We start from the raw sequence: 20,807 nt of genomic DNA, 5'->3' as shown, positions 1-20,807 counted from the left end.
ATTGTTTATGAACAGGTATATGTTTGACACCCAAGTACATCTGAGAATATGCTGTCACCTCAGATGTGTTCAATGACATATTAATATAGGACATGTGCAAGGGAAGGCTCCTTACTATGAATGAGCTTTCATTTAGCACTATCCAGTGAATTATCATGGGGAAGGAGGAAAATGTTAAATGTACAATCGAAATAGTAAGTAAATATAGCTTTCAAGGTGTGGCTATAAAATAAATGAACTGATGATGTCACAGCGTATGTTTACATGCAAAGAATAGCTGTGAAGTGTGAAGCCTTCTTGTTCAAATGCAGCACCTCTGGTGTCTACACAAATCAGTGCAGCCACGGCCTTCATTTGTGTCAGAGCTGTTATTTTGTTTTGTCAGAAAAATGGTAAGTGTAATAACAGAGCAACAAATTATCATGGAGTTTCATCTGAAACTTGGAAAAACTGCAACTAAAACTTGATCTTTTACTATAAAGTGTATTATGAAAACACTTTATCATGTATGTGAGTTTTTGAGTGATTCAAGTGTTTCCCAGATAGTCAGGAACACATTGAAGATGGCTCATGCCTGCGACACCCTTCAACATCATAAACGGATTAAAATATCGAAAAAGTAGGTAGCCTGATTTGATCTGATCATCAGTTGCGTATTTGGAAGATTGCTAAAACTGTAAGAATTGACAAACAATGTATAAGGCAAATTTTACATATCTAATTTCGTACGAGAAAATAATGTGTTAACTGGTGCCAAAAATTCTCATGACCTATATATCAAAAAAGAAACTTGTAAAAATGTTTGTACTGACGCTTTGAATACCACTCAAAATGGTCCTAATGTCTTGGAAACAGTGAAAAATTGTGACAAATCTTGGTTTTTCACTTATGATTCAACTAATCACAAACCCATTCATTGGAAGGGCCCAACTTCACTGAGAGTGAAGAAAGCTCAAATGAACAAATGAAGATTCAAAGCAATGATTTTTTTTTTTTTTTAAGCTGTGTTTATTCCCTGGGTTTCTGAAAGTCGAACTATTATCCAACATTACTACCTTGAGGTTCTTGTTCAATTCTGTGGGAAAATAAGACAAAAACAATCCGAATTGTGGGTAGTCAAGACAATGCACTGGCTCATATCGCATTGTCTGTTAAGAGGTTTCTAGCAAAGTGCAGCATCCCAGTGTTACACCACCCACCTTGTTTGCCTGACCTAACGCCACGTGACTTATCTATTCCCCAAGGTCAAATCTGCATTAAAAGGAACAAGATTTCAGTCTGCTGAAGCGGTGAAAGGAAAAGCAGCATGTATCATCAAGGAGCTCACAGAAAAAGACTCCAGCATTGTTTCCATCTATGGAAAATTCTCATGGAGCATTGTACAGATAGAGGACAAGGGTGAAAGTAACTAAATATGTATGTTTTTGAAAAGCATAAAGTTTTGCAGCAACAGTTCTGTTATTTTACAGCCACACCTCATACATTGGGAAAAACAGGCACTGGCACTCTATGGCTACATTATATTTAGTTCTAAAATATTACAATTTCTGTGAATGTCATTCATTAAAATTAATTTTATGTTGAAATCTGGCAAGAAACTATACAGATTTATTTGTTACCTGTGCAATTCGTGTAAAGTCATGACACTTCAAGTGGATGCCTTCAGGAACACATTAATGTGTGGATTAAGATGAAACAAAAGAGGTCAATAATTAAAAGTCAAACAGAACAAGTTTTTCAAGATTTTTTTAGGGTGGCGACATCCTTGAGCAATTATGAAGCTTAAGTGCCCCATAAATTACTCAATTTTCTTCACACGAACACTTTTCAATGCAATGTCTTGTCTTGCATGTGACACACACACACACACACACACACACACACACACACACACACACACACACACACACAGAGAGAGAGAGAGAGAGAGAGAGAGAGAGAGAGAGAAGGGAGGGGAGGTGTAGTAATGGTTTTGTTCTTATAAAATAGATACAGTACCTCATCTTTATGAAAATCTCTCAGTGGCTCAACAACTCTTCCTTCTTCCCTTAACTGTCGTATAAGCTCACTGTCGTTGTGATGTGTTTTTATTGTATCAGCTTTTGAGCTGACTAAATGTGAGGCAGATTCAATCAGATCTGGTCTAAGCGTGCCTTGACCCAGGAAAACCTCCTCTGGTTTTAAGTTTAGTTCAGAGATAACATCATTCGCAACCTACAGCATAAAACAGTATGAATAAAAATACAGAATAAATTAGCTTTACTACAAATTCTAGATATAATTTAATTAACAACTACATGTAATAACAAATGTTTAATACCTACTGTGTATACCTTTCAAAACTCTCACATCTTGATTACTGTTGTGTGTGTGTGTGTGTGTGTGTGTGTTTTTTTTTTTTGTTTCGGGGGCAGAGGGCAGGGTGGGCCATTGTGTAAGTTTAACTTACCATTATTACACATAATTACATTTTAACTTACCATGGTTACACTGCATTACCTGTCTCCTGTTACCTCTCACTGTCCATTTCAAGGTAAGTGGGACTTATTTACATTTATCTAACCTATACCACCGTTTATCTCTCTGTGACAAGCAGGCAACAACAAAAATCTCTAGATATTTTCTGTTCCTCTTTCGGGGGTTGTGAGGATAAATTTTGTTTATAGCTATAACACGCATAAATAGTAATTCATCATTAAAAAAGAGCATAGAGACTTTAAATGACAAAGCTTGGAAGGGAAGCAGGAGGGAAGGCAGAGTGTGCCAGCAGAAATCTTTGAAAATCTTCAATTTGCCAGTGCCTCACATCACAGACCAGAAGAGTGCTCCTTTCAGTTAATAGAAGCTGTATCCACGGGGCCAAGGTAGGAAACAGAACTTTCTGTACATGTGTCACTACGGATAAATGCTCACCAATGATGTAGTCATAAATCTGAGTCTGGCTGGAGAAAGTGATACTACTAAGGGACTAATTTTGAAAGTTACCAGCGACTCCCAAATCAAGGTGGGAACCAACAAGCTGAGATAAAAATTAAGAATGAAATGTCAGCAACAAACGATATTTTTAGAAATTGAAAGAGGTATGGAAAAGCCATAAGGGAAAGTTTGACACTGACTTGACAACTGCCCTTGCTGCAGTACCTAACTTAACATGTTTTCAAAGGTTTCCTGTTTCTGGCAAACTGGAAAATCACGAAAGAGGACAATAGAAAAATAAAGTCATTCTGCAATCCGTTACAAAATAACCCCGTTTTCTGCAGACCTTTCACTCATGCTGGATGGCGAGAATTCCGAACCTGAAATTATGCCTGAACCTCTCCATCTTTGTGTAACTGTTCTTACATCTCTTTGAACCTACTTACTGTAGTAGAACCTTGCTGTCGTTGTCCCTCCCTCCTACATTTTTCTCCATCGCCTAGTTGTTAATTCCTTGACACTTCAGAATATGTCCTAACAGCTGATCCTTTCATATATAAGGGGCGTTCAAAATAAAACGAGCCGGAGGCACAATTACAGAAACCAGTGCCTGTATGTTAGGAGTATTGACCCTGGCTGTTGAGACACTTGTCCCAATGTGACACAAGGCGGTAAACAGCTGTCTCATAAAATTCCTGGGGCTACGATGTTAACCAGTTCCGCACGTACATCTGGACATCGTCATCGGAGGTGAATCGTTTGCCCCTCAGAGCCTTTTAAGGGGAGCAAAAATGGTCTAATCACAGGGAGAGAGGTCCAGACTGTATAGAGGGTGGCTGAGAACCTCCCATTGAATTTCAGCAGGAGTGCTGCTACTGTGTTGGCCGTATGAGGCTTTGCATTGTCGTGGAGCAGAATGACCCCACAGGTGAGATTGTCTGGTCGTTTTGATTTGATCGCTTGGTGAAGGGTGGTCAAGGTTTGCGAGTAACGCTGAGCATTCACTGTTGTCCCATGCTGCAGGAAGTAAATTGGAAGGGGGCCATCCTGTCAAAGAAGAATGTTAGCATAACCTTTCCTGCACTTCCTCGGACAACGACATCCAGCTGTAAGTGTGGAACTTGTTAACATTGCAGCCCCCAGAATTTTATGAGACAGTCATTCACCGCCTTGCGTCACGGGGGGACAAGGGTCTCAACGGCCAGGGTCAGTACTTCTAACATACAAGTACTGGTTTCTGTAATTATGCCTCCGGCTCATTTCTTTTTGAACGCCCCTTATAATACTCAATTTGTGTAATAAATTTATTTTCTCCCATGCTTGATTCAGTAAATCTTTGTTAGTTATTCAATGTAGCTATGTAATCTTCAGCAGGCTTCTGCAGCACCAAGACTCAAAAGTTTCTATTCTCTTCCTGTCCAAACAGTTTATCAACCATGTTCCAGTTCCATAAAAGATTACACCCCAGAAAAATACAATAAGAAAAGAAATCCTCTCTTTTTCAGCAATACTTTTCTTGTTATTACTCAGCTTTTTGAATCTGTTGTACTTTGGACACTGTCAGTTGTTTTCATTCATAAATAGCAAAACACACATACTACTACCTTTAGTGTCTCATTTCCTCATAAAACCCTGTTAGCTTCGTTTGATTTAATTCAACCACATTCCAATACTCTTGTATCGCTTTCATTGATATCCATATTATAACCTCTTTCAAAGGCACTATCCAATCTGTTCAACTAATCTTCCAAGACCTACATCTCTGAGGTTTGCCAATGGCATTCTCAATCTGTCAAAGTTTATATTTTTTTATCCCTAAACATTAATTGGTTTTTTTTATTTACTGTTTGATCATTGTACAGACTGAATAACACCAGTGATAAGTTAAAACACAGTCTCACTTGATCACTGTAAAGACTGAATAACACCAGAGATAAGTTGAAACCAAGTCTCACTCCCATCTCGACTACTGCTTCCCTTTCACACATCTTTTGGTTCTTATCACCACATTCTGGTTTCTGTAAAAGTTGTGGATTACCTTTCTCACTCTGTATCTAACCCTATGACCTACAGGATTTTAAAAAGTGTATTGCAAAACAGTCAAGAGCTTTCTCTAAATCTACATTTGCCTGTCTTCTAAGATAAGTCACAGAATCAGTGTTGCCACATATATTCCTACATTTCTCTGAAATTCAAACTGATCTTCCCAGAGATCAGCTTCCACCAGTCTTCCCATTCTTCTGTAAATAATCCATGCCAGTATCTTGCAGTCAGGATTTCTCGAACTGCTGGGTCTGTAATATTCACAATTTTTAGTACTAACTTTACTTGGAATTGGGATAACATTTTTCATGACATTTCAGGGTACTTCGTCAGTCTCGTATTTTGCATACTAAATGGAGTAGTTTTGTCATTGTTAGTTCTCCCACGGATTCAAGTAATTTTGAGAGAATGTCACCTATTCCACAAGCCTTGTTTCGACATAAGTCTTCCTTTCAGCGTATAGAATTGCTTCTCCCACATAATCAATTTTGTCTTCTTTTACCATAACACTGTCTTCCAATTTATTCCTTTACATAGCACTCTATCTTAGATCTTTCTATTCTGTCCTCTTAAAGCACACTTATATATTCAAACAACGGAAAGTCCATATTATGAAAAAGATAGCTGCTACTCACCATCTAGCAGAGATGCTGGGTCACAGATAGGCACGGCAAAAGACTCTCAGAAAGTGAGCTTTCGGTCAGAAAACAAATACACACATGCATTCGTGCGCAACCCACATTGTGTGTGTGTGTGTGTGTGTTTTCGTTGAAGGACTTGTTGGCTGAAAGCTCACTTTCTGACAGTCTTTTTGTTGTGCCTATCTGTGACTCAGCATCTCTGCTATAGGGTGAGTAACAATTACCCTTCTCCTGACATTGTTATACTTACATATCAGTGTATATGTAATTTTTGAGCTATTTATTTTCATTTTATTAAGGTGACAAATTCCATACCATTGTTAGGCAATCACTGTATGAATGAATGAACAAATACATAAATAAAACACTTGTATATATTGTTTCCGCCTTTCAGCTACCCTTCTGTACTTAGTTCCGACATGAAAACTGAGCTCTTGATATATACTCAACTGCTTCTCTTTTATCCAAAGATTTCTTCATTTTCCTGCAGGTAGCATCTATCTTTATCACACTCATGCTAACTTTTAGAGTTTTGCATTTCTTGTCTGACCATTTTTGCTTTGCCACTCTGCACATTATGTCAGTCTCATTTTTTTTAAACATTTGTATTCCCTTTTGCCTCCTTCGTTAGCTGGATTGTTATATTTTCTTCTTTAATCAGTTAAGTTTCAATATCTTGTGTGTTATTCAAGTATTCATACTGGCATTGTATTGTTGCCCATTTGGTCCTTCACTGCCTCCATTACTTCATTTCCATAGCTATTGTATTCCTTTCCCCCACTTCAGTCAAATGTTACCTAAAGCTCCCTCAAATTCTCAACTTTTGATTCTCAATTTATCAAAGTACCACCACCTTAATTTCCTATCTTTCTTCAATTTCAATTAGTTCAAACCAATGAATTATGGTCACCATCCACAGAGTCCCCTGGTAATGCTTTGCAGTTTAAAATTTGATTTAGAAACCTGTTTTTATCATTACGTGATCTATCTGAAACCATCCAGAGTCTGCAGATTCCCTCCATGTATTCTTCAAATGGGCGTTAGCATTACTAAAATTGATCTGTTCAAAATACTACCAGGTGGCTTCACAGTCATTCCTTTCCCCCAGCCCATTGAGGTGTAGCAGTATACATCACCAATAAAGATTCCCACAGAAGCTATCTTGCTCCACACAAAGATCATGGTGCCAGAGAATCAATTTAGACACTGACAATACCATATGTTAGGTCTGAATGGACCGGATCTTCAAGCCATGCAGTGTGCATGGTCAGAACACAGATCAAATGTTATGTACACTCAACAACAGAAAAACTGGGCCACTGTAGACAAAATGGCAGAAAAACTGGGCCATCTGGCAACAGTAGGATCATCTGGCAACAGTAGGATCATCTGGCAACAGTAGGATCATCTGGCAACAGTAGGATCATCTGGCAACAGTAGGATCATCTGGCAACAGTAGCAAAACAGGCCAGAGCATGATGCCAGATAGATGAAGCGAGTCATCAATTCAGGAAATGAGATATTCAATGCTCACTCTGCATTCACCTAAGCCCCATGCAGTAAGGATTGCTTACTTTACAACACAAGTTAATGGGGGCCGAACCATACAATAACCCTGGGTTCGGTGTGAGGCAGTGGTGGTGTGGGTGGACTGCTGTGGCCTGTTGTGGGGTTGTGAACCACAGAGGGCTCTCTATCATTTCTAGATCCCCGGTTCAATACACAATACACATATCCTTCACCATAATTTGTACCTCGTGGTCGGTAATCCATTCCTTGACAGTCATTGCTTGTGGAAAACATTACTCATCAGTGAAAATTGTTTTCCCATGCCACATTCATATGGAGCTCTGGTATAAAACATTTTCCCCTCTGAGTTCCTGTTTTCGAGGATATCTATCCCACTTTCCTCATTCGTCAGTGTACTGTGTCACTGGGGCTGAGCAAGTTGGTAACAGCTTTGCGTTTAGGAATGGAAGCTGTTGGGTCTTAGTTGCAAGCTGTGTGCTGTCCTGCCTGAGCTAGGAACTCTGTTGGTAGTGTCCCTTTCAACAGCATTCCTCCACCATCTCTTTGTAGCAGCAACTGACATGCCATACTTGCTGCCCACATCTCTAATTGACAACATGCCTTCTTCAATCACAGCGACAACTCTGTCTCTAACTGAATGCTCCTAATGAGCCACTGCAGCTGGGATGCAATTCCCACTTGCTATTCTTCTACTGATGTCTAGGGAGGAAGCAAGCATATTTCCTTTAAGGGGTGCGGCAGTGGTGACACAGACGTTACGTCTCGCATACGTGTTCACTTATGCATGTCTGTGTGTCCCTGAATAAATATTTGTTAACAAATTCTTAAGAAACTTGCTTGAATTTGGGAGAAAAAATTAACTGGTAGCTGTACTGTAAAGTTAGAAAATTTCAGTAATCACTGTCTACAGCATGCTGATTTCTTTGAGACATATAATTGTAAGCGGAGATGAAAAGCAGCAAGCCATTTGGTCCGTCTCTTTTCACAATTATTCACCCTTCGTAATTCTTCAGTTGCATAATGAGATCAGAAAGCAGGAGATCATATAGACGCAGATATGAGATTAACTATTAGAAATATTTATTTGCATTACAGTGGTTGATCAAATCTATTTCCGTTTTTCAGTTAACACTCCAATTAACTTTGTGCTCGTATCTTTTCCTTCTTAATCAGGAAGCAAGCAATGAGCTGCTTGGGCCCTGAGGGCAGGCAAAGGGTAAGGCTCAGAGAGCTCCACAGAGGCAAGCCCCTATTGTCCCTCTGAGAACGGCAGCCCAAAGAGTAGGCCAGTGACTGTAGCCACACCACGTAACAGCCTTTGATTCAGGAAACAACACATTGGTTCGTCTGAAGTAGGCACCCATGATGTGCCGAATCTGTCTCTGTGACAATATCTGCCGACTGTGGGTATTCTTCCAAAAACAGTCAACACAGTGGAGAACTGTTGGAAGTGCTGGGAGCTTGAGAAACTAGCCCCTTGCCCAGCCTTTCTGCTTTCTTGCAGACTCTGTACCGATGATAGCTATTTAACTGAAGGTACAGACATTAGTCAACAGCTCTATGACATCATACGAATGTTGGAGATGTGTTTAACACATCATGTTCTTGAAACTTTTTGAAGGGAAAATAATGCTTAGAGAGCTTTGAAAAGGCAGAATACCGAGGCAATTCTGTGGCAGCTGAGAGTGAACACCTTATCAAGGAGTACAACTAGACAGATCATAAATGACAGCGCTGGGTCCTCCTCCATCGGCAGTCCTGAGTAACAGATCATTACAAATGCTGTACTGGTACATAGCCTGTCACCTTGACACCACTCAACTCACATGGCAAGATGGATTATCGTGAGCATGAATGTCGCATCGGCATGTTAGGTTGTCAGATATGAGAATCCCCGTAAGTAGTTAGGATACGTACTTGCAGTCTATTGGCAGATGCTCAGATCCAGGGCTCATTTATTACTCCATCTAACAAACAATCAGCTACCTTAGGTAATTAATAGGTGAAACAACCATTTGGTACTATGTTAGAACACACGAGCAGTTAATTTCATTCTCTTCCTGGAACTCCGTCTGATGTGCAGTAGCTTCTAGCGAAACTATGTTCAACATTGTAAAGCAACATTTTTAATTTATTTATATTTTGTGATCAATTAAGATACCATAAGTTTATTTTTATGGTAGTAATCCAGTTAGTTAGAATTTGTGCGTACCTTATTCCATTAGTGAATTTTCATTTGCAAGAAATTCAATAGTTAAATTGTGATTCCCCACCGCAAGTTCCAGTGCTTAGGCCACAATATTTTTTGTGTTTTTCTTTTTTTAATCTGCTGTGCATATCTCATCACCACTGAATATCAAGATTGTGTTTGCATTAGGACCAGGAGGTTTTGCAAAGAGAAAACGTCTGTCTGGCAAACCACCTGTTGCAAATGGAACTAAAGCGGTAAGATTCCTGTTCCCAAGGCAAGGTGACTTTCATACAGGGTTTATGTTGTCGTTTTGTATAATTAGTGAGTAATAATGATGACAGTAAAACACAGTGAATATTTGTTTGGTCTAATTATTGAATGCCATTTCGAGAATATGAACCATTATAACACTCAAGTCTCCAACGCTGAATTCATAAACAAACGGAAAAAGAGAAATGTACTGGAAATAGGTACAGTTCCAAATACACAGGTACCTCCTGTTTCAATAATCATCCTTGGGGTGAATGTTGATAGCCTTTGAGAATAAACGTTACTGCTCCTTAATTACTGTCGTGCAAGTGCATTATACCGAAAAGCTCATAAATTTGTCAGATATGTGATACACATTTACATCAAATCATTCATCTACAGAGTATGTTTGTTGAATCTTGTTCAGCTGCAACTTGGCTCACATTGGAAAACAGACCTAGTGATTAAAGGTTGCCATAAGTTTCCCCAAGAAAATTCCCTGATTTCCAGACATGTTTTAGCAGTTTTCCCTGACAAATTTAGAGATCTCAAGGGTAAATTAAGACGTAAGTTGACAATCTGTCTTTACAGCTATCGTACAAGAAACAATAGTGTAAACGAGGAAATATCTATATTTAAAAAACACCTTGCAAGCAGGCGGCATTTCCTGATGTGAGAAAAACTCTTAAGCACTAACATCAACATCTTTTGTAATGAACTGTTTTTAGATGGAGAAAGCAATCCAAATGGTATGTGTGTTTCGTTAAGACCATTATTTCAATAAAACGAAACACATTTGGTGGAAAAAACACACATTTCCTCGGAGTCACAAGACATATTTAAAATACCTTCACTGATTTCAGAAATAACCTCAGAAAAAAGTAGGCCTCTTGAAAGAAGTGTATAAGGCAGGGAAGAATTGTGTAAACCAACACTGTAGGTGACCGACCACCAATAAAATTTTGGTTCTATTTTGTTATTGTCGTTGTTACCCACTGTGTTACGTCTATTATTTTACAGGTATTTTGTGATTTTTCTTTTGAGAAATATATGAGTACATAGCATACAAACCGCCAGCGACTGACAATTTTTTTCCTCTTATTGTCTACACCTTCTAACATATAAACTACTTTTTAAGTACCAAAATGTGCTAGAACAAATAAAATGCCTATAGAACACCACACTGTGTAACATTCTTGTGGTGAGACAGTTGCAATTCCTGAAATCCATCGCCTATGGCCTGCTCAGGAGCACTGCAGTCCTGGGTCCATGGATAAACCATGAATATTCACTTCATTACGCCTCATACAAACAAATTTGGACTGCAGGCAGATCGGTGAGACTACATCCAATGTGTAGGGCCTGCACATTAGTGGGAACCGAATGGCTTCAGATCGGGAAGCCTGATCCATCTGCAGAAACGGTCTGTGGTTTTGGCCCATTATGGAAATCCACTCGTGCGGCCAGCTAATCGTGAGCCACAGACAGCATGAAATGAGAACAAGGTGATCAATCCATGCAACAGATAACTTGTTCAAGTATTCTGAGAATAAATAATAATGAGGACAGGTAGCAACTCACCATAAAGATGATTGCTGAGCCTCAGACAGGCACACAAAAAAACAATCACACTCTCACGACTCAATTTTCATCCATAGCTTTTGTCAGAAAACGAGAGCACACACATTCACACAACCACTCAAACACAACTCGTGAACACACGACTGCCATCCCTGGCAGCTGTGTCTATGGTCTTTCAGAATAAGATAAGAAAAAAACTACTCATGGCTCCCTGACTCCTGTCGGCAGCTGCTAGACTAGTGGCAAGAAGTGGTGACAGCACTATCTGCAAGCTGAGAGGAATGGTAGGAAGGGGAGAAGCAGTAGTAATGAAAGCAATAGTAATGATGAAGCAGGGAAGTGGTGTACTCAGCTGGACCCAGCCAACGATGATGCACACCACCTCAGTAAACAAACCATTTCATCTACTGAGACAAAAATGAGATTATTCCAATTTTATTTTTTCAAATTTCCCTGATATTCCCCTTATTTGCTTGGCGTGTTTGAAATTCCTTGATATTCCCTGATTTTCAGAACCTGTGGCAACCCTGATCATTTTAAACACCTTCACAAGCATGACGAGAGAGAAATCAACATCAGCTCAATATGCTATGTCTTTTGTAAGTCATAAACCTCTTTGACATCTCTAGCCTGGACATTAGTAATGACATCCAGTGGTGAGTTCGTTCGTTTGTCTATGTTTATCTGTTATGTTTCTTGCTAGTAACTATTTCTCCACTACTTTTTGAAGGCCTCTCTTTATTTCCTCCACTGTTCTGAGTCCCATACTGCTGTTGCCTTGGTGATTCACCACACAATTTCAGCTCATCTTGCCATCTTATTCCTCATTTTCTCCTTCTGGTTTTTCCTTTTAGGGGGAGTAAATATTTTGTTAATTTGTTTCTGAATAATCATAGACACAGTCACACGATATACATCCAAAAATAACTGTGTATGATGCAAACATCAATATTATTATGAACCTCATGAAGAAACAATTATTCTTTTTTTTTTTCTTTTTTTGCATAGAGAGGATTGTGGAACTGTATTCCACAGTGGCACCATTGTACTAGATCCTGTTGTTGTTGTGGTCTCCAGTCCAGAGACTGCATTTATGCAGCTCTCCATGCTAATCTATCCTGTGCAAGCTTCTTCATCTCCCAGAACCTACTGCAACCTACATCCTTCTGAATCTGCTTAGTGTATTCATCTATTGGCCTCCCTCTACGATTTTTACCCTCCACGCTGCCCTCCAATACTAAATTGGTGATCTCTTGATGCCTCAGAACATGCCCTACCAACCGATCCCTTCTTCTGGTCAAGTTGTGCCACAAACTTCTCTTCTCCCCAATCCTATTCAATACTTCCTCATTAGTTATGTGATCTACCCATCTAATCTTCAGCATTCTTCTGTAGCACCACATTTCGAAAGCTTCTATTCTCTTCTTGTCCAAACTATTTATCGTTCATGTTTCACTTCCATACATGGCTACACTCCATACAAATACAGGGCTATTACAAATGATTGAAGCGATTTCATAAATTCACTGTAGCTCCACTCATTGACATATGGTCACGACACACTACAGATTCATAGAAAAACTCAAAGTTTTGTTCGGCTGAAGCCGCACTTCAGGTTCCTGCCGCCAGAGCGCTCGAGAGGGCAGTGAGACAAAATGGCGACAGGAGCCGAGAAAGCGTATGTCGTGCTTGAAATGCACTCACATCAGTCAGTCATAACAGTGCAACGACACTTCAGGACGAAGTTCAACAAAGATCCACCAACTGCTAACTCCATTTGGCGATGGTATGCGCAGTTTAAAGTTTCTGGATGCCTCTGTAAGGGGAAATCAACGGGTCGGCCTGCAGTGAGCGAAGAAACGGTTGAACGCGCGAGAGCAAGTTTCACACGTAGCCCGCGGAAGTCGACGAATAAAGCAAGCAGGGAGCTAAACGTACCACAGCCGACGGTCAACAGGATGGTGCTCCACCGCACTTCCATCATGATGTTCGGCATTTCTTAAACAGGAGATTGGAAAACCGATGGATCGGTTGTGGTGGAGATCATGATCAGCAATTCATGTCATGGCCTCCATGCTCTCCCGACTTAACCCCATGCGATTTCTTTCTGTGGGGTTATGTGAAAGATTCAGTGTTCAAAACCTCCTCTACCAAGAAACGTGCCAGAACTGCGAGCTCGCATCAACGATGCTTTCGAACTCATTGATGGGGACATGCTGCGCCGAGTGTGGGAGGAACTTGATTATCGGCTTGATGTCTGCCAAATCACTAAAGGAGCACATATCGAACATTTGTGAATGCCTAAAAAAACTTTTTGAGTTCTTGTATGTGTGTGCAAAGCATTGTGAAAATATCTCAAATAATAAAGTTATTGTAGAGCTGTGAAATCGCTTCAATCATTTGTAATAACCCTGTACTTTCAGAAACGACTTCCTGACACTTAAATCTATACTCGATGTTAACAAATTTCTCTTCTTCAGAAACACTTTCCTTGCCACTGCCAGTCTACATTTTATATCCTCCCTACTTCGACCCTACTCTGAATTTTTCTTTTGTTTCCTTTACTGCTTGCTCAATATACAGATTGAATAACATTGGGGGATAGGCTACAACCCTGTCTCACTCCCTTCCCAACCACTGCTTCCTTTTCATACCCCTCGACCCTTATAACTGCCATCTGGTCTCTGTACAAATTGTAAATAGCCTTTCACTCCCTGTATTTTACCCCTGCCACCCTTAGAATTTGAAAGAGAGTATTCCAGTCAACATTGTCAAAAGCTTTCTCTGAGTTTACAAATGCTAGAAACGTAGGTTTGCCATTGCTTAATCTATTTTCTAAGGTAAGTCGTAGGGTCAGTATTGCCTCACGTGTTCCAACATATTTAAGGAATCCAAACTGATCTTCCCCGAGGTCAGCTTCTACCAGTTTTTCCATTTGTTTGTGAAGTATTCGCATTAGTATTTTGCAGCCATGACTTATTAAACTGATAGTTTGGTAATTTTCACACCTGTCAACACCTGTTTTCTTTGGGATTGGAATTATTATATTCTTCTTGAAATCTGAGGGTATTTCGCCTGTCTCATACATCTTGCTCACCAGATGGTAGAGTTTTGTTAGGCCTGGCTCGTCCAAGGCTATCAGCAGTTCTAACAGAATGTTCTATACTCCTGAGGCCTTAGGTCAACTTAGGTCTTTCAGTGCTCTGTCAAACTATTCGCGCAGTACCATATCTCCCATTTCATCTTCATCTACATCCTCTTCCATTTGCATTATATTGTCCTGAAGTACATCACCCTTGTATAGACCCTCTATGTACTCCTTCCACCTTTCTGCTTTCCCTTCTTTGATTAGAACTGGGTTTCCATCTGAGCTTTTGATATTCATACAAGTGGTGCTCTTTTCTCCAAAGGTCTCTCAAATTTTCCTGCAGGCAGTATCTATCTTACCCCTAGTGATATGTGCACCTCTACATCCTTACATTTGTCCTCTAGCCATACCTGCTTAGCCATTTTGCACTTCCTGTCAGTCTCATTTTGGAGACATTTGTATTCCTTTTTATCTGCTTCATTTACTGCATTTTTGTATTTTCTCCTTTCATCAATTAAATTCAATATTTCTTCTGTTACCCAAGGATTTCTAGTAGCCCTCGTCTTTTTACCTACTTGATCCTCTGCTGCCTTCACTACTTCATCCCTCAATACTACCCATTCCTCTTCTACTGTATTTCTTTCCCCCATTCCTGTCAATTGTTCCCTTATGCTCTCCCTGAAACTCTGTACAACCTCTCGTTCTTTCAGTTTATCCAGGTCCCATCTCCTCAAATTCCTTTTTGCAGTTTCTTCAGTTTTTAAGCTACAGTTCATAACCAATAGACTGTGGTCAGAGTCCACATCTGCCCCTGGAAATGTCTTACAATTTGAAACCTGGTTCCTAAATCTCTGTCTTACCATTATATAATCTATCTGAGACCTTCCAGTATCTCTAGGCTTCTTCCATGTATACAACCTTCTTTTATGATTCTTAAACCAAGTGTTAGCTATGATTAGGTTATGCTCTGTGCAAAATTCTACCAGGCGGCTTCCTCTTTCATTTCTTACCCCCCATTCCATACTCACCTACTATGTTTCCTTCTCTTCCTTTTCCTACTATCGAATTCTAGTCACCCATGACTATCAAATTTTCGTCTCCCTTCACTATCTGAAAAATTTCTTTTATCTCATCATATATTTCATCAATCTCTTCGTCATCTGCAGAGCTAGTTGGCATATAAACTTGTACTACTGTAGTAGGCGTGGGCTTCGTGTCTATCTTGGCCACAATAATGTGTTTACTAGGCTGTTTGTAGTAGCTTGCCCGCACTCCTATTTTTTTATTCACTATTAAACCTACTCTGCATTACCCCTATTTGATTTTGTATTTATAACCCTGTATTCACCTAACCAGAAGTCTCATTCCTCCTGCCACCAAACTTCACTAATTCCCACTATATCTAACTTTAACCAATTCATTTCCCTTTTTAAATTTTCTAACCTACCTGTCGGATAAAGGGATCTGACATTCCACACTCCCATCTGTAGAATGTCAGATTTCTTTGTCTTGATAATGACGTCCTCCTGAGTAACCCTGCCCGGAGATGTGAATGGGGGACTACCTCCAAAATATTTTATCCAAGAGAACACCATCACCATTTAACCATACAGTACAGGTGCATGCCCTCGGGAAAAATTACGGCTGTAGTTTCCCCTTGCTTTCAGCTGTTTTCAGTACCAGCACAGCAAGGCCGTTTTGGTTAGTGTTACAAGACCAGATCAGACTATCATCCAGACTGTTGCCCCCGCAACTACTGAAAAGGCTGCTGCCCCTCTTCAGGAACCATGTTTTTCTGGCTTCTCAACAGATACCCCTCTGTTGTGGTTGCACCTACGGTACGGGTCTTTGCATCACTGAGGCACACAAGCCTCCCCACCAATGGCAAGGTCCATGGTTCATGGGGGGGATTGTACTTTTTCCTACGCAAGCATTTTGGTCATGAGAATGGAAAATGGAATAATATCTCGGCACATACGACAGATGAGATTTCTAGGCTATTAATAGTGCCTTCTGTTACATCATTTTGCCTAACTAGAACTGTGACAGGAAGACACAGCAAATCAAGGTATTTTCACTGTTTTCCTGCTTTTACCATGATGTTTTGTTTGTATTTAACAAAATATACCAAACTAAATACCCAAAAATTGCACTTATCTCTTTAATCAAGATGTGGAAGTATTAATTCCTTTGAATTGTGGACATAATTTATTTCCAGATGTCCGCAATTGACTTCATATATTACAGTTATTATTTTCTGACATGTAGGTGATCCAGTAATGTTGCGTTACTAATCTGACAATACTGTCCATTCATGAGAGCTTTAGTTGCTGTTTGCAGGCAGTCATCACTGCTGCTTCGCTTAGGGATAATAACTATTAGCTGTAGCTACACAAACTTGTAGAACTTCTTATGCTGAACTGGCGAAGGTTTCCTGTTTAGTTCTAACTTATGAGAGTGGCTCTCCAAAATTGCTTTTGTGGTATGATATTTTCTCTAACATAATGCACCATATTTCTCGCAAATGTAACTACCTAAAGAAAAATATTTGAAATCCAGTTAAACCAATATGCAGTGAGGCCTGCTATTTCATTATGCTCATGCTCAGTTTCATAACTTGGGTAAACACTGTCTGAAATTTTGCTGCCATTTCCATTTTAGTGCATTCGTACACAGGGAAATACAGAATGAAGAAGGAAACAGAAAAGATATTGTTGCCCTAGCACTGAAACTTATGGTTGGGAATCACAATTTTATGGAAGGTAATTATGTGGCTTTCATATTAATTCGAAATAAGCAATGTTACCATTTGAAGTTGCAAAAGATGAATATGAGTAATTTTAGAAAAAAAAAGGAAGAAAAAAAACTTGAAAAATAAGTCTTTCATTCAGTTAAGTATGAATGGTGGATAGTGAGCCCTTGTAAGCACATTCTTAAACATTTTATAGCCTCTGGGACTCATATTTGTTGCTGTGATTCGAACATTCATTTAGGACCATGACTTGTGTTATAAAGTTAGCAATGTTTAGCACATGGGCATAGGTGAAAACAAATTAAGTGTTGAATATCTCTTATTTTCTGAATCAATGACCCACTTCATTTGTCTGACATCACGCCTTGCTCTGGTTTTTATGCTCCTACTGTCACATGGCCTTACTTTCCTACTGTTTTGTCTACAGTGGCCCAGGTTTTTTTAACTGTTGAGTCTACATTATTAAGCATTACTGAAGAAACTACTCATAACCCAACTGCTGTAAAGTTGGTATAACCTTCTGTAATGATACTAGCAAACACTGAATTTCAACAGTAACTTTTGACATCCAAAATTTGGCTGAAATGCAAAATTTATGATTTTCTGTTATAAACAGCTTCCTGGCACATTAATATGCTTTGAGTGAAAGTTGGTACAGAGCTTTTAACTACATACCTGATCATTAAACAATGGAGTAAATAATTTTTTGGTGAACTCTTAAAATTTACACAGTAATGTTATTTACAGACTGCTGGCTGATATTGTTTTCACTTGATATGTTGTTTGAGTGAACAAGGGAATTAATGTGAAGTATGAATCATTGAAATTATGAAGAACTAAGTTTGAAAGAATGGGAATCGAACTGTGTTGGCTTGGTGCGACATGTACATGGGGAAAAATGATAATTGTAAAGCAGCAACCCATTGTTGTGAGATATAGAAATATAATACTTACTTCAGTCAATTAAATATGGGGTAATTGGACTGAGCTTTGTGAATGCATTATTTGGTAAGTACACTGTAAATTGATTTTGGAACTGGGGTTGGTCTAAACAGGCAGAGTACAGGTTTATGTGAATCTGAAGATGAAGCTGATTGGCTACTGTGTTATTTGGCCTATCAGAAAAAAAGAGATATTTCACAAGCTTTGGGCACTGGGAGCAGAATTTCATGCATATCAGCAGGAATCTGTGGTTGTTCCTATGGTGTGGTCTAGTATCACGGAGCTCTACACATTTTCATTAAAACTGTGTAACAGATAATTTATGAATGACATCTAGAGAAATTTCCAGTTCTTTTGTGAGAATCGAGATGTTATTTCGTTGGGTATAAATTCCACATGGCATATTATGCAGTCACAGTTGTAAAAATTTTGTGAACTAGAAGTGATGATCTGCACAGTATTTTAGTGAGCATTCTAAACTGTTAAGCAATGACTTTTTGCAAACTACTTACTAATTGATGAAAAGTTTAGATTTTCCAGTACAAACCTGAGTTCAAATCCTAAACATCACATATTTCAATATATTCAATGTGCATACAACTCGAAAAAAAGTGAAAAGTGCATGCAATTCTCAATATAACATGAATATTGTAACTGTTGTAAGTTTCTGTGTCATATTTTGGAATGGAAACCTCTGGAAGCAACTCAACTCATGCAAAAATATGAAACACACATGACAAGTTGTTCTGTCTCTAAACATTCTAAATCATCACAATTACAGAGAAAAGCTCTCTCTACATTGTTACAAAAATATTATGCAGTTTTTCTCTGTTATGAAATTGTTACTTAGTGAAATTTTTTGATAACTGAAGACCAATTTCATGCTTTGTTCACATTTGTCACTAAAAGTTAACAGATGAGACATTGGATACTATGAAATCATACCTAATCTATGCAAACCAGAAAATATATTCTCAGTTCAGTTACATTTTTGTGACACTGTAAATGTCCCATGAACTCAAACAAAACATCATGCTTGACGAAACCACACTACCTTTCAGATGAAAAATGCTAAAACAATATAATTGTTTGAAAATTTTAATGGGTGGTTACTTATGTCAACAATATACAAAAGACAACATGGTAATGATCTTTAAATATTTCTGGTATTCACATCAGATAATTTCTCAAACACTTGCACTGATTTTAAAAATGGCAATGGCATCTGTTACGAAGAGCATTAATATGGAGTCATGGTAAATGATGACCAAGTACAGCAAGGCCATGTTGACCATCTATCCTATCCTCATATACCACCTGTCGTATCCTCACAAAGCATGTTATGGACTCTGTACTGGGTTAGCCTAAAGATTTGTCTGGTTTGAAAGAACTATTTATTGGAAAGTATATGACATACTAAGACATGTGATAAATTAAAAGATAGATGCACCCACCAAATTTAAAAAGCCTGCCTCTTGGGTCACATGCACACTAGATTGTAAGCCTGTGACGGCACTCTACAAGACGGTGGCCACGCAGCAGAAGAATTTCTGTGTGTCAGAATATGTGATGTGGTCATTGGTTACGAGTGTTCAGCATGCATTCATACACAAATACGAGAGAGCTGCATTGTGTCACCAGAGCATTTTGTGTTGGTTTTGCTAGTTTCATGACACTGGTTGTCTGTGTAAAGGGAAAAGCATGAGGTAACTGCATGCCTCAGAGAAAATCATTGAGTACTGAGACAGAACTTTTTGCCCAAATGACGAAAGTGAACCTTTTGTGCTAGTTGTGAATAGCACATTCCACAGGAAAGAGTGTGGAGTGTTTTGCAGCAGCATATACATTTGAAACCCTACCATTTGCCACTGTTACAACATCTGATGCCAAATGTTTATGCCCTCTGATTGGAATTTTGCCCGAATGCTGCAAGCTATGGAAGATCATGACGATGTTCACGATGACGATGACAACTTTGCGCAGACATTGATATTCAATGATGAGATGACTTTCCATGTGTTGGGAAACACGAATTGCCACAATGTGAGACTGTGAATTACTGAATTGCAACATTTCCCTGTGGTATTTGAAAGGGATTCACCAAATGTAAATGTCTTTTATGCCATATCCAAGATAAAGGTGTAAGGCCCCTTTTTCTTCATCAAGTGGGCAGTGACAAGTTCAGTGGCCCTGGATATGTTGCAGTGTGGTTGTTGCCACAGCTCACTGGAGCTGACTTCACAACTTCCCTGTCTGAACAAGGTGAAGGTCCTCCTCTGGAGCACAATTCTCTGCACTTTACACAACAGTGAACTGCCACATCACTGGATACGGTGTATTGGTCCAGTGGAAGTTCCTGTGTTGCCATGGTCCCCTCAGGTAACCAGACCTCATGCCATGAGATTTCTTCCTGTAAAGTGTATGTACCCCCAATCCCAACAATGCTACAACAACTGCAGCAATGCATTACTGTTGCTGTGGTGGACATTGATGGTAACATCTCTGTGAACATACCGACAGAAATGGGATTTCAGTTTGGATGTATGCCGGGTGACCAAGGGTGCACACACACAACATTTGTTAAATGTTCAGAAACATGGTGAGTGTATACACATGTAAACAGTGCTTTTAAATCTGATGAATCATTTCACCAACCCCTGTACCTTGACAATTCAGATAACGTTGTGAAATGATCCATGAATGATTGAAGACTAATTAATTAATTAATTTCAGATAGTTTCAAGTGCTAATGTTTTAGCTCCATGTCTAAAATAATAATATAAAACACCAAACATCACACAAGCTCCCTCAATAAACTAACAATAAACCCAAATATATGCTAATTAACTTAAAGCAGGATACTTTACGAAATTT

General features: G+C 39.1%; 1 protein-coding gene across 9 annotated transcripts in view; it reads right to left on the bottom strand.

Moving 5' to 3' along the window:
• Nucleotides 1-20,807, bottom strand: part of LOC126457297 (GMP synthase [glutamine-hydrolyzing]) — a 178,771-nt gene that overhangs the window by 60,873 nt on the left and 97,091 nt on the right. For all 9 annotated transcript variants that reach the window (XM_050093475.1, XM_050093474.1, XM_050093476.1 and 6 more), the window contains one exon: nt 1,999-2,214. In XM_050093475.1, coding sequence (XP_049949432.1) covers nt 1,999-2,214 — 216 coding nt within the window. The remainder of the gene's footprint in view (nt 1-1,998; nt 2,215-20,807) is intronic.

The sequence above is a fragment of the Schistocerca serialis genome, chromosome 2, assembly GCF_023864345.2.
Source record: "Schistocerca serialis cubense isolate TAMUIC-IGC-003099 chromosome 2, iqSchSeri2.2, whole genome shotgun sequence".
NCBI classification, from domain to species: Eukaryota; Metazoa; Arthropoda; class Insecta; order Orthoptera; family Acrididae; genus Schistocerca; species Schistocerca serialis.
The sequence above is the reverse complement of the archived record's forward strand: the minus strand, read 5'-3'. Positions and strand labels throughout refer to the sequence as shown.